Consider the following 14,293-nt stretch of genomic DNA (forward strand, 5'->3'; position numbering starts at 1 on the left):
CGGTCCACGTGAGCCTTAGCGCTCAGCTCCGAGTTGGCACCTGGGAACACGTGGCTGACATTGCTCGCTTGCTGAGCGGGGCTAGGCGTTTGCGCATGCGCGACCCCCAACCCTCTGCTCCGGTTGCGCCATTCGGGCGGTGTATTTAAAGCTAAGGGTGATGTGTTATTTACAGTGTACTGGGAAGAGCACTTTATAGCGAGACAAGAGTCTTTAAAGCTATATCTGGCTCTGCCACTTACTGGCTATGTGGCTTCTGGCAAATCACTTGACTTCATTTAATGAGCATCATTTTTCTCATCCATAAAACAAGGATAATAATAGCATGCACTGCTTGCCTCAAAGGGCTGTCAAGGGTTCACAGTGTGAGGAGTCATAGCTGTGAACAACGGTTGAAGGGGATCACATAATGGCAGTGGTTATAAAATTCTGAGTCCCTTACACTCCCCTATGTGATAGAATTAGTGTCAGAGGCAATACTATGTAATGGTTAGGACCGTGGACCACAGAGATATGTTAGAATCCTAACTCTGCTACCAAACAAGGCAAAGTTAGCATCTCTAAGCCTCGGTCTTCCCATCTGTAAAATGGACATAATAATAATACTCTACCCACGGGATCGTTGTGGGGATTAAATGAAATAATATATGTACCGTGCTTAATGCAGTGCTCACCCCTTAGCAAATTCACAATAAATTGGAGCTATTCTTGTTATTATTATCACCAAACCTGCCTCTAAGGCTAAAGAGAAGCTTGGGGACAGCAGAGCATTCCAGAGGCCTTTGGTTTCCTTTCCCTAACATGAAGCTGACCTTCAGTAGGTTCTGCTAACTGAGTCCATTACACATGACAGGGATTAGCTCTGCAGCTGAGAAGTTCTGAAGAAGTCCTCTCCTCAGGTCCTGGAGATGTCAGTCCAGTAGACCAGAAAGACATGTTTCCAGTAGACATGAAAGAGCTGAAAGTAGCTGAGATCTGCCATGTGAAAAGTCCTTTCTTGCCTCTGGGCTTAAGTGTTGCCCAACTAGGGTCATCTGCATTAATGAAATTCCATCTCACTTGTTACTTAACCGTGGAAAGACAAGTCCCTTCTTGATCAGCCAGTACCTACATTTTCAGCCTCATCTCACTCATTTCCCCCAGTCACACTGTCCGTCTTCTGCTCCATGAACAAAAAAAAAACTCGTTCTCACCCCAAGCCCTCTGAAATTGTTTTTCTTTCTGCCTGGAACCATCATCCCCTGATGCTCACTTGGTAGGCTCTTCCTTGGCCCTCAGATTTCAGTTCAAATGGACTCTCCTTGGGGAGTTTCCACTGCATTTGACAAAACAGAACTTTCTATGACATCACTCTGTTTTACTGTCTTCAAAAACCACAGTCTAGGGAAGCAGATGTGGTTAAGGCCTCCACCTACCATATGGGAGGACCCAGGTTCGATCCCTGGAAACTCCTGGTGAAAAAAAGGAAGATAAAGAGTGCCTGCACGATGACCCAGTGCCCACGCAGTGAGCCGAGTGCCCGCATGGTGAGCCAAGTGCCCATGTGAGTGCCCACACAACAAGCTGAGTGCCCACGTGGTGAGCCAGTGGCTGCACAAGTGAGTCACACAGCAAGATGATGATGCAATAAAAGAGAGACGAAAGGGAGAGTCAAAGTGAAGTGCAGCAAAGACCAGGAAGTGAGGTATCACAATTGACAAGGAAACTCTCTCCACATCAGAGGTCCCCAGGATTGAATCCCTCTGATCCTAGAGGAGAAAGATAAGAAGAGAAGACAAAAAAGAGAAATGGACACAGAAGATCATACAGCGAATGGACACAGACAGCAAAAGACAGCAGGGTGGGGGCAGGGGCGGGGGCGGCAGAGGGGAAAAATAAAATCTAAAAAAAAAACAAGCACAGTCTAAGGGAGCAGATGTAGCTCAAGTGGTTGAGCACCTGCTTCCCATGTACGAGGTCCCAGTTAGATCACCGGTTCCTCCTAAAAACAAAAATAAACAAGCAAACAAATGAAAAAAATGAATGCCATGGAGGCAGTGTAGCTCAGTTGTTGAGTGCCAGCTTCCCACATATGAGGTCCCAGTTTCAATACCTGGCCTCTATACCTAAAAAAAAAACAAAAAACAAAAAAAACCACAGTCTGAGTCTGGTGTTTTTATTTCCTTTTTTTCCTTTTTCCTTATTTCTGGCCCTTTCTTCTATTCCATACACATTCACTAGAATGTAATCTCCATGAGATCAAGGATCATATCTGTCTTATCTGCTGCTTGTATCCCCAATCTCTAGACCAAGTACCTAGCATATGGTAGACATTCAGTTAGTATTTGTAAATTAATAAATCATCACCACCACCACCTACTCCCTACCCCTACAATCAACAACTCAGTGAAGGCATGGTTATATTAAGATCCCCACTAGGCAGCACAGAGGCCCACTTCAACGTGAAGGAGAGGGAGTGAGGACACTGGCTGGACTATCATCTCATTGACAAATAACCAAGATCCAGTAATGAGCCAGATTAAGAATCCCAGCCATCAGGCAGTGTAACCAGGTGGCAACACCAGCCACAACTGTCACTTCCCCTGCAGAAGGCATTGAGTGGCAGGCATACCCAGGAGAAGGCAGCTCCATGCACTGGAGGGGACCCTGGTGTGAATCCTAGATTTGGATTGCACATCCACAGTGGAGCCATGTTCTCAAACTTTCAGTGCCTCATTTCTTACTCTGTAAAGTAACCACCTTATGTGGTTTTCATGAGTATTAAAGGAGGTAATGGCTTGCACTGAGCATGGCATCCTGTACACAGTGTGCATTTAACAACCTGTTAGCTCTCCCCCTGCTCTATCCTTCCACCCCACTCCCACCCCAGCCAGTGCTCTGTGGAAGTCACTCATTTCACCCTCTCCACCCACAGACCCATTGTCAGGCTTGGCATCCAGAGAAAAGTGATTCTGGGCAATTTGAAAGAGGATATCTGCTAAGCAATGAGGCCTACAAGGGCTCCAGACAGCCTAGCTATGACAGAGAGCAATGCACCCCAAGAAGGAAGGAAGTTTTCTCACTGGGGGAGGAGGGCTTGTGGTTACACACATTGGGAGTGATTCAGCACTCAGAGGAAACCATGAGGTGCCTGTCAATTGTCACCCAGAACCCCTCCAAGGTAGGTAGAACAACTGGGGGCCTTGAGCAAGCCCCTTTCCACAATGACACAAGGAAGGCTGTGCGAGGACCTCCTGGATGAATGAAGAGACTGCTGATCCCACTCACCCCAAAGCCAGTCGTCCAGCACCTGGGCTCTGCTTCCAGCCCCAGCTCAGATACCTGTTGCCTAGAGACGGGGAAGGACGGATGGAGAACAGGAACACAGAGTCCATGTGGCTGATCCCCTGGGGCATGTCCGTCCTCCTGGCCCAAAGGAAATAGAGTGGCCAGGGAAATGTGAACCCACTGGGGAGCTGGAAATGGGGAGGGAAAAGGACACAGTCCCCCTCCCCTAATTCAGTCTCCCTTCCCAGGCCAGACTGAACCAGGGATCTCCTAATCTTCTCTGGCCTCTTGACTACAAGTCCAAGCAGCAGAACTTTCGCACTTGATCATGAAAGGATGTGAGAGGGGTGGGGGTTGGGAGGGAGTTGGGGGGGGTAACTACTACATACTACTGTGCACTCTTCACTCCTCACCACAATGCTATGTGTTGGTAGTCAACAACTCCTAACAGATAAGGAGTCTGAGGCTTAAAGAGGTTATGTGGGGAAGTGGACATGCCTCAACTGATAGAACATCCGCCTACCATATAGGAGGTCCAGGGTTCAAACCTAGAGCCTCCTGGACCATGCGGTAAGCTGGCCCACATGCAGTGCTGCCGTGCGCAAGGAGTGCCATGCCACCCAGGGGCGCCTCCAGTGTAGGGGTGCCCCATGTGCGAGGAGTACACCCCACAAGGAGAGCTGCCCTGTGCAAAAAATGCAACCCACCCAGGAGTGGTGCCACACACATGGAGAGCTGATAAAGTAAGATGACACAACAAAAAGAGACACAGATTCCCAGTGCCTCCTGATAATGCAAACAGACACAGGAAAACACACAGCGAATGGACACAGAGAGCAGATAATGGTGGGGGAGGGGGAATAAATAAAAAAATAAAATAAAATAAAAAGGTTATGTGGCCATAAAGGCTGAGGAGCCTGTTGGTAAGGTCATTTTGGCATAAGTGGTTTTAGGTTTGTCTTTTTTTTTTTTTTTAGTTAGGCCAGTAGTTTATTGAGAAATGGGAGACAAAAACAGAATTACACACCTAAGGTGTAAATGTGGGCACTTCTAGGCAGAGAGTGGGGTTATTGGGCTACCTTTATTAAGTTATTATTCCCAACCCCCCTTCCTAATTTGGGGGAGGGGCTGTTTACTTTGATTGGTTACCCCACCTGTTAGTTCTCAGGGACCCATGGTGAGGCCTTTTGAAGGTATTTGGGGCTTCCCCTTACCCCCAAATGGGACCTCATTCTAAATGGGATCTTGCCCCAAATGGGATCTTGTGGCCAGGGTCTTGCTGAATCTTTCCGGCTTTATAATTGGTGGCTGCCTTTCCTTCAGGGGGTTTCTGGGAGGAGTTTCACAGCAGCTTTGACATTTGTCTGGATTTGAATCCCAGCTTCACCATTAATAGCTGCGTCACTCTGGGCAAGTTACTTTCTCTCTTTGTGCCTCCATTTCCTCATCCTTAAAATGGGCATAAAAATACATATCTCATATCAAGTTAATATATGCAGTGCTTAGGCAGGGACTGTGCAAAGTAAGAACTCCGGAAATCTTGGCTTTTATTATTACAATGCTATTCAGCAGAGACTTAAACCATGAGCAAAGAGCAGACTCCAGCACTCTGCCTCTGAGCCAGCACCTTTCCTACTCATTCACAACACTTTCCTTTCTGAAGGATCCTTATCTTTACTCCTGGCTGCCACCCCTCACCCTGAACAGACCCCCTCTTGCCATCTCCTCAAACCTGGCAGGGGCCTCCTCGTATTTGCCAGGGCTGGGAGTTCTCCACACCTCCAAGACACGTCCCTGGACTCTGAGGCCCACACACGGGCTGGCTGCTCGCTCCCTGGACTCCAGATAGCAGGTGTCTGTGGTCCAAACCTGGGGGCGGGGGTCCAAATTGAAGCACTGTCTTTAATTTGTTCATTCATCAGGTAGTTATTACGTACAAGACACTGGAGCAGGTACTGGGAATGCAGCAGTAAACAAGATAGACCCAGCACCCACCCTCATAAAACTTACAGTGTAGGGAGTGATAACCGTAGTGGTAAATCTGCAATTATTATATATGAAAGGAAACTTGGCCTCAAAGGCAACTTGGGACCCAGGAATCCAGGCCTGTGATGCAAAATTGAGAGAGCAGCATCTTTGGGAGTCCCAGCCAGGGAGCGAGAAGGTCTCTGCTCTAAGACTTTGCTGGATATAGCCTGCGTTTGGTGGGGAGGGCCCTGAGTGGGCACCTGAATCTCTACTCTAGATACTGGAGGTTATTTCAAGGGTTGGTTTGTTGTCTCTTGTTTTGCAAACAGTACAGCAGAGCCTCCTCCCTCCCTCCCCCACCCCTCCAGACCTAGGCTATTTATTCCTAGTGACAAGCCTGAGGATCCCAGGGGGGGTGGCCTCAAGGACCTGGAGGGGCCCTGTGTTCCTGGCAGGCACAAGCTCTCTCTCTCTGGCACAGAGAGGAAGCCAGCCTGAGGGTCAGAGACTGGGGGGGTGGGGGGGGTGGATTGTCCTCCCTCACACTCCTCTCACCCCTCCCTCCCGGAGTAGCTCAAAGATCATGGGGCCAAGGATTAGGGTCTCTCCTGGGCCTCAAAGGTCAAAACTATTCCTGGGCACTGGAAACAGAGGCAGGGCTTCTCCTGCCAGGATGCAGCCGTGGGAGGGAAGGTGGTTAGCTCTGTTTTGGCTCCTCAGAGCTGTGGAATAAAGCCCTTTAAAGGTCAGGGCCCTACAGGCAGGCCCTCTCTTCACACGGTGTTTCCTGAGAACACCTCAGTCAGGGGGCCAAGAAAGCAGAGTCAAGACCACCCCGCCTGCAGGCTTGCTTTAGGCCTCCTTCACACACTCGGGCTGTGACCTCGTAAATTGGGGTAGGGGGGTCACGAGGAGGGAATCACGACTCTTCAGTCCCTAAACGGCCCCTGGTCTGCTTGGTCCTGTGCTCCTTTCCTGGGATTGAATACAGCAGTCCACCTCTGACAGTTGAGGGAATTGGGGCGGGGGGAGGTGGCAGGGAGCGCGGATAGCTCAGGGAGGGGGCAGGGACAGGGTCCTGGCCGCTGGGGAAGACCGGGAGAGCCAGGTTGGGAGGAGCCGGGGAGGGGGCGGGCGGAGGGCTCCAGTCTAAAAGGAAGGTGGGGGCGGGGTCTGGCCCCCCGCAGCCGAGATGGGGGGCCAGGGGCGGGGTCCGGGCGGGGCGGGCTCTCGCGCTCACTTCCTCGGGGAGGGGTTGGGGCCGAGCTCCCGCGAGCCCACAGTCCGGCTCCAGCCCACATCCTCGCCGGCAGCTCGCTGCGTCCCTGCGCGGTCCCGCCGGCAGGTAGGAGCCGCCGAGGGACGCGGGCCCCCGGTTCCCGGCCCCACCCGCGCGGGCGCTGAGCTCTGCTCCTGCCGCCCGCTTCGAGGTGAGCTCCCCGCGGGGCTCGGCTTCGAATCCCGGCCCCCGCCAAGGGTTAAGGGCAGCTGCGGTGCGCGGTCCCCGCCCCCCGCCCGGGTCCTGCCGCGGGCGCGGGGAGCACGCTTGGAGCGGGACGCACCGGGGGCGCTGAACACCCGGCTGGACCTTTCGGGGCCGCCGGGCGGGGCGGGGGCCGCTGCGAGATTTGGGCGGGGGAGGGGACAAAGTTTGAAAGGGAAAAGCCAGGCTAGAGAGAGACTTTGACTCTGGCCTGCGGACACCGGGAGGGTCGGAGAAACTGAGGCTGACCGAAACCTCGGTGGAGAGAGACGCGGAGACCGACGCGAGCGACAGGCTCAGGCTCGGGGCCGCAGCCGGGAGGCTGCACGGGGCAAAGTCTTGGGTGCACAGTCACCGAGGCAGAAAGGCGCAGGGGCGGATCTGGGTTTTGTGGAGCACATTCAGGAAAAGCATATGACCCCGGTGAGCACATCGCTGGGGCTCTGAAGCTTAGGCTTCCTTAGCTTCATGGTAAATCTGCCTCTGCGAGGCCTACAGAGACACTCAGAGACTAGAGAGAGAGACGCTCAGACTTAGAGAGATGCTGAGAGACGGAGGTAGAGCCTTGGAAGCCCAGAGGCAGAGAAACTGAGAACCAAGACAACCAGGCACTGGGAGAGCAAGAGAGAAATCCAGAGAGGCGGCACCCCCCTGGAGATGGCCTGCTGGGGATACAGAGACCCCCAAAACATAAAGACAGCGGCTGTGGGGCAGAGCTAGAAACCGAGGGGCTGAGATTTAATGGAGGCCGAGGGACAGGCGAGCTGGTAGCTTCCAAGGCAGACCCTGATACCCGGCCAGGAAATACGGGGAAGCAAGGGTGTGGGGAAACAGAGTCCGCTGAGGCCTCAGGAAGCAGAGGACCTGAGACAGGCAGATTGAGACCAAGAAGGTGCCCCCTGGACACACAGTTATCAGGACAGCCTGAATTATTTTTAAACTCAAATCTTGGACACTCTGCTTCAGCCCTTGGGGACCTGGGGTGAATGAACTGCCCCTCTCCTGTCCCCAGGGCAACTGCTGGGTCCTGCTGTCTGCCCCCACCCTTCCCACTAACTGCTCTGACTTCCAGGCCCCCGTGAGCAGAGAGGGAGGGAAGAGATTGCGGTTGGTGCCTGGGAGCTGGTGAGGCAGTTGGGGAGTTGGGGAGTTGGCTTCTCCCCTAAGCCTCCTGTCAGCTCCTGGGAGCTGGGGTGGGGGGGTCCTGTTCTGATCTTGACCCACGGCTGTGCGGCTGGCCCTGGCCCTCCTTCCTGGACAGTGGGAGCAATAAGGGGGAACAAAAGTGTTGAGGAGTTGGCCTGGGTAATTGGAAAGGCCTCTGGATGTCTTCCAGTAGCAAACCGGCAGCTGGGGGTTAAACGGGGAAAAGAGCCAAACTCCAGTTCCAGGGATAGGGCCCAGCATCCCCTGTCCCCTGCCCTTAAATTCTGACTACCCCCTCCACCACAGTCCTCTCAAGGGATTTCCAGGGAGAGAAGCAGGGAAGAGACCCCAGGCGGGGAGGCAGGAGGCCTGGGGTCTCTGATTAGCTGAGTGACACTGGTCGTGCCCCTGCCCTTTCCCTGGCCAACTCGTGCTCATCTATAAAAACGAGCAGGATAATCTCTCCTGCCTGCCTTTGGTGAGATCAGAGAAGATGGCGTGTGTGGGTGCATTTGTGAGAGGAAAAGGAGCAGGCCGGTATATTCACATGTGTCCCTGCATGGGTGGTGTCAAAGAGAGGCTCACTGGAGTTAGGGTGGCTGGGGTGGAGCTACCGCTGGCCCCACAGATCTCCTCAGTAAGCCCAGTGGGCCTGAGGCCTCTTCTTTCTGTTCCCCCAGAAGAACTGGGCTTCTCTCTATGTTCTCTCCCTGGGTTTATTCTGAGAATGTCCAGATTTTTTTTTTTTTTTAAAGGAGGCTCAGGGAGTTTAAATGACTTGTCCAGCTAGTAAGTGAGAGAGCCAGGATTCAAACCCAGGTTTGTGATTTCACAGCTTAAACATCTCCACACCACACACCAGAGCCCAGTGTTCAGCCATTCTGAGCTTCAGGAAGTTTGCTGGGAGGTGCCAGGTGTGTGTGTCTAGGTCAGGATGTGTATGTGTGTGTACTGGTGGGGGCAGGGGCGGAGAGCCATCTGGCAGACTGAGCATTTACTCCCCAGCCCCAGCCAGGAAGGAATACAAGACTGACTCCCTCTAGTGCCTGCAGTGCCCTAACCCTGCCAGGGAAAGGGGTGGGGGAGGGAGGGAGAGGGATGAGAAGAGACAGGTGGGCCTTGATAGTGCCCTTCACTTTGTCCTCACCAGAGCCCAGATGGACAGACCAGGGGCTTCTGGGAAGGAACAAGCCACACCCATACCCTATTTGGGGTACCTCTGTCTCACAATGGTGACTGCCCCCCTGGGGGCGGGCCCAGGGCTAGCCTGGGCCTGGGAAGGTGACTGCTGCTGCCAGCCAAGCCAGGAAAGAAGGAAAGGGCTCAGGGCACTCTCTGGACAGGCTTCTCCACCTGTGTGACCCCCTGCTGCCCAGTGGCCACAGCCCAGACCAGGCTCAGCTATTGGGCCAGAGGAAACCCGGGCCTAAGTGGGGAGGAGGGGACTGAGAGGGAGGGGCAGAAGTCCTGCTCTAAAGTCCCCTAGCTCCTAGAAGCCTCATGTGCTGACCTGAGATGCAAAGCAGGTATTCTGCACTGTATAGACCGGAAGCTGAGAGCTCACAGCCACCCCTTCTGAAGAGCCAGGCCTTCCAGGCTTGGGGTGGCTGCTGGCGCCTGGAGTCTGAGCTCCCAGCCAGAGCCGTGCTTGCTGGTGAGAATTTCCCGCTGGGGGTGGCTAAAAAAAGTAGGGCTTTTCCTTCAACTTGAGCCAGGGCAGGCTCTGGGGACAGCCAGTCACTGGGGTCCAATGACAGGGGAGGCTTTGAGGGGTTCCTTTAACTTCCAGCTTCCCCAGGCTCGTCTGCAGCTGTGGGAACATCCCGTCTAGGCTTTTCGGCCCCTTCCAATGGGTCCCGGTTGCTCCTCTCCACCCATTCCAGATCCCTGCCCTTGGAGAGCTGGCTTCATGGTGGAGGAGGCCAGGGGTGGGAGCTCAGATTTGGGGCTAGAGACTGGAATCAGGGGCAGCAGAGGGGAGTGGGGACCCCATTTCCCTACCTCCCTACTCCCCATGCTCCTGTTCCAGAGGCAGCTGTGTGGATGACCTCATCCCACAAACATGCTTTGTTCCTGAGAAAATGGAAAGTGTCTGAGGTTTGGTGGGGGGCAGGGAGTCTGCAGCCACAGCTCTCAGGGCTCCCCCTTTGCCTCACTCTCCACCCAAGAGGGGGCCCAAATGGGGGAGAAAATGTCTTCAGTGGTTCTCACTCCCTCACTCTTCACTCTGCCTGCTCCAAACCCTTAGAAATTAGAAAAGCTGGGGAGAGGCTGTCTCTCCCTGAGGCAGGGGGAGGGAAACAATGACCCAGGAATGGATCAGCCAGCAGTGGCTGCCAGGGCTGATGCCTGGCAGGGGGAGGTGGGGGGCACACTGCACTCTCAGTCTGTCTCCAGTTCCCGTCTCCCTCCCTAGGCAACTCATTTTCCTTTTTTCTCCTGGTGGCTGGCAAAACCTGACATCTGGCCATCTGTGCTGTGGCAGCTGCTGCAGATGTTGAAAGCCCAGGCTGGCCAGGCTGGATGTGACCAGAGACCCTGCAGGGGTGGAAGGGGATGAGGATAGAGTGGCCAGCTGGGCAAGCCTAGCTGTGTCCAGCTTGCAGGATTTCCTTCCTGCTTAAACCAAAGCAGGTTCTTGGGTTCTTGTTGCTTGGCTGATTCTCCCGGGAGGGGAGGCCTGACTTCTCACACCGGCTTCCTCCACCATTCATCCTTCCACCCTTTCCTGGATCAGGAGGGCACCAGGGGGAGTACATGTCCATTCCTAAGGCCCTCACTCCAGAGCTCAGGATAGAGTTTCCACATCCCTAAGGCCTCTTCCTGGGAGTTAGGAGAGGGTGGGAGTGTGCTGTTCGAATGGGGGTGGGTGGGTGACTCCTTGTCTCTGCTTCTGCCACCTTGGGGACAGCAGGGACAGTGGGGACAAAACTCTCGAGCTGGGACAGGAAATGAGTCACTGACCCAGGAAAAAACCCCTCCCCCCTGATCTGCCAGGGCCTAGATAAGAAAACAACTTCTGCTTCCTGATTCTTTCCTAACCCCCTCCTACCCTCACCCTTAAATATAGAAATAAACATACAGGGCTCTGGGTTCCCAGAAACACCCATTCTAGGCCCCCCTGTTTTGACCTGACATTTCCTAGGCCTGGTTCCTTGCTCTTTCTTGAATGCAAAGAGCTCTCGCAAGGGACTAAGCCACAGTCCCCTCAGTGACCCCTGCCCCACCTTGTGCTCCTAACAGGCCCCCCACCACATCGCCACCATGAGCGAGGCCTTTGACTGTGCAAAATGTGGCGAATCTCTGTATGGCCGCAAGTACATCCAGACGGACGGCGGCCCCCACTGCGTACCCTGCTATGACAACACTTTTGCCAACACCTGTGCTGAGTGCCAACAGCTAATCGGGCATGACTCGAGGGTGAGGACTGGACCAGACAGGGCAGGGAGTGGGTGGGAGCTGGTAGAAGGGGACAAAGGATGGCTCCACCAGGCCCAGGTGCCAGTGTCCCTGCTGTGCTCCCCGCAGGAGCTGTTCTATGAAGACCGCCACTTCCACGAGGGCTGCTTCCGCTGCTGCCGCTGCCAGCGCTCCCTGGCCGATGAGCCCTTCACCTGCCAGGACAATGAGCTGCTCTGCAACGACTGCTACTGCAGTGCCTTCTCCTCGCAGTGCTCCGCCTGTGGGGAGACCGTCATGCCTGGTATATCTTCTGGGGCTCATCGTGTGCAGGGACTGGCTTGCCTGGCTTCTCCCTGAGGGCTTAGCATGTGCAGGGACTAGCATGCCTGGCATCTGGGTAGGGTCTTTGCATGTGTAAGGACCTGGCATCCCTGTTTGCATACCTGGAGGTTTGCTGTCTAAAGACATGCACACGTAGTGTGACCCTGGAAATTTAGTGTGTACAGCATCTAGCATGCTTGTATGCCCTTGGGAGCTTAGTGTGTACACACTCTGGCACACTCCAATATACACTGGAAAGCTTACAATGTACAAGAACTGACAAGCTTCATACATTTCCTGAGGGCTTAGTGTGGACTGGATTAGCAGGCTGGTATACACCTATAGGCTTAACATGTATATAGACCTGCATGTTTGGTACATGTCGGAGCTAAAGGTATACTGAAACACTCATGCCTGATGCATCAGGGCTTAGTGTGTGCAGAGATAAATACAGAGGGTTTATTATGTGGGAGACCTGCCATACCTAATAAGGGAAGACACTGCATGTGTGGGAAATGGCATGCCTGGATGTGCAAGGGCTTAGCATGTACTGAACCTATCCTACCCAAGGCGAGAGAACTTTGTGTGTTCTTGCCTGGTATGTGTGGTGTTCTTATGTGTGTTTAAACCATCGTATTTGGTGTATACAGGCATAGCATGTTTTGAGACATCATGCCTGCTACATGGAGTCTTGGTGTGTGCTGAGATAGTTTGGTACATATGGTGCTTAACATATGCCCAAACCGTCTTGTTTGGTTTGTGGGGCTTAGCGTGTGCTGTACCATCATTTCTAGAGTTGAGGGAGGAGGTTGGAGGGGACATGTGCATTACAATGGTGGGGGTCTTGATGCATGCCATGGACCCCATCCTGTCTAGACTTTGGGAGCACTGGGGACTTTCCTGTGGGGGGAGCAGAGGGTGGCCCTCAGGAGCTTGAGATACAGCCTCTGAGTGGGACACCCATTTCCCACAGGGTCTCGGAAGCTGGAGTATGGAGGCCAGACGTGGCATGAGCACTGCTTCCTGTGCAGCGGCTGTGAGCAGCCACTGGGCTCCTGTTCCTTTGTGCCTGACAAGGGTGCCCACTACTGTGTGCCCTGCTATGAGAACAAGTTTGCACCCCGCTGCGCCCGCTGCAGCAAGGTGGGGGCTGGGCCAGTGGGTGGAAGTGTTAACTTCCCCTGCATTCGAGGGTGGGGGTGAGTAAGGCTCTGTAGTGGGATGGGTATCCCCACTCCCTATCGCTGACAGATGCTGCCCCCCACAGACGCTGACACAGGGTGGTGTGACGTACCGTGACCAGCCCTGGCATCGAGAATGCCTGGTCTGCACCGGGTGCCAGACACCCCTGGCAGGGCAGCAGTTCACCTCCCGGGATGATGATCCCTACTGCGTGGCCTGTTTTGGGGAACTCTTTGCACCCAAGTGTAGCAGCTGCAAGCGCCCCATCACAGGTAGGACAAGGGTCAAAGAACAGGGTGGGTAGGATGCAGGTAAGAGAGTGGGACTTGGTACAGGGTGAGGCTGAGGGGCAGGACTACCCCCAGAGATCTGCAGAACTAACCTCCAGCCTTCTTCCAGGACTCGGCGGGGGCAAGTATGTGTCCTTCGAAGACCGCCACTGGCACCATAGCTGCTTCTCCTGCGCCCGCTGCTCCACCTCTCTGGTGGGCCAAGGCTTCGTGCCCGACGGAGACCAAGTGCTGTGCCAGGGCTGCAGCCAGGCAGGGCCTTGAGCCAGGGCCTCTGGGCCCAGGCCCTCCTGAAGCGGGGCTCCAGGACTTGCAGCTCCCTTTCTAATCCACCTCTGGGACCCGGCCCTTCCCCAAAATGGGGCTTCCCCTGGGCTCCAGGATTCAGCTTCCCCATCCAAATATCCCCTAAACTGGTACTCTCTGACGGAGGGCCCCCACACCGGGCTAATATGATACCTCTAGGATTCAAGCCCCCTTCCCATCTCAAACCTGGACTCTAGAATTCAGCTCCCTCACCCACCCAAATCAGAGCCCCAGCCCTCCACACCTGGACTCTGGAACACAAGCCCTCTTACATCTAGACTTCTCACCAAAGACTTTAGGTCTCCTATGGGTGCCCAAAGAGTCCTCAAAAGTGAACTGTACTCAGGCCTGACACCTCCACCCCCCAATCACCAGGGCTGTGACTGTTGAGGCAGCAGAGCAGTAGGGTTGCTGGTTGGGGGATCTTAGGGGGCAGGGTGCTGCCTCGCCTGAGTCCATCAAGTGTTTTCTCATTTCATTTCAGCTCCGTTTTGCCCAGAGATGGGCAGAGGGCATGGGGTGGGGTGGACGTGACTCACTCCCCTCCAGGTTTTGCAATAAAGACATGTGAGGAAGCACAGGCCTGTGTGTGTGGAGGGTGAAAGGGCTTAGGAAGTTTCCTTTGCAGACGGTAGATTGTGAGGCTTTTCCCGGTCCTCCTGCGGCAGGGCCCTGTAGACCGGGGTGGGAGGGGGTGTGAGGGGGTTGCTGGGACACTGGGTGGAAGATCCTTTCTGAGGAAGGGATCCTGCGCAGCTCAAACCCGGCTCCAGCTTCGCCTGCTTCCCTCTGGCTGGTGTGGATTTTTTAACTACATGTGGGGAGCGGGGGATGTGTGTGTATTGGGGGGGGGGGGGGGGGGGAGGGGCGGTGTTTCCTCCTTGTGGGAGGTTCCCGACCAGGAGCTGAGTGGGGGTGGGGTTCCGCT

General features: G+C 54.4%; 1 protein-coding gene across 3 annotated transcripts; it reads left to right on the plus strand.

The window, feature by feature from the left end:
- The first annotated feature begins 6,472 nt into the window (after positions 1–6,472).
- FHL3 (four and a half LIM domains 3) lies at positions 6,473–13,940 on the plus strand. Of its 3 annotated transcripts, none has more exons than XM_004467110.4 (6): positions 6,473–6,580; positions 11,108–11,284; positions 11,393–11,567; positions 12,561–12,730; positions 12,855–13,041; positions 13,169–13,940. In XM_004467110.4, the coding sequence occupies exons 2-6, from the start codon at positions 11,129–11,131 to the stop codon at positions 13,321–13,323; spliced, it is 843 nt and encodes a 280-aa protein (XP_004467167.1). In that variant the 5' UTR covers positions 6,473–6,580; positions 11,108–11,128; the 3' UTR covers positions 13,324–13,940. The 3 variants fall into 3 exon arrangements, with proteins under 3 accessions (XP_004467167.1, XP_012383919.1, XP_012383920.1); XM_012528465.4 differs by having other exon boundaries at positions 6,479–6,665; XM_012528466.4 differs by lacking the exon at positions 6,473–6,580 and adding an exon at positions 9,378–9,518.
- The last annotated feature ends 353 nt before the right edge of the window (positions 13,941–14,293 follow it).

This window comes from Dasypus novemcinctus, chromosome 9 (genome assembly GCF_030445035.2).
Source record: "Dasypus novemcinctus isolate mDasNov1 chromosome 9, mDasNov1.1.hap2, whole genome shotgun sequence".
NCBI lineage: Eukaryota > Metazoa > Chordata > Mammalia > Cingulata > Dasypodidae > Dasypus > Dasypus novemcinctus.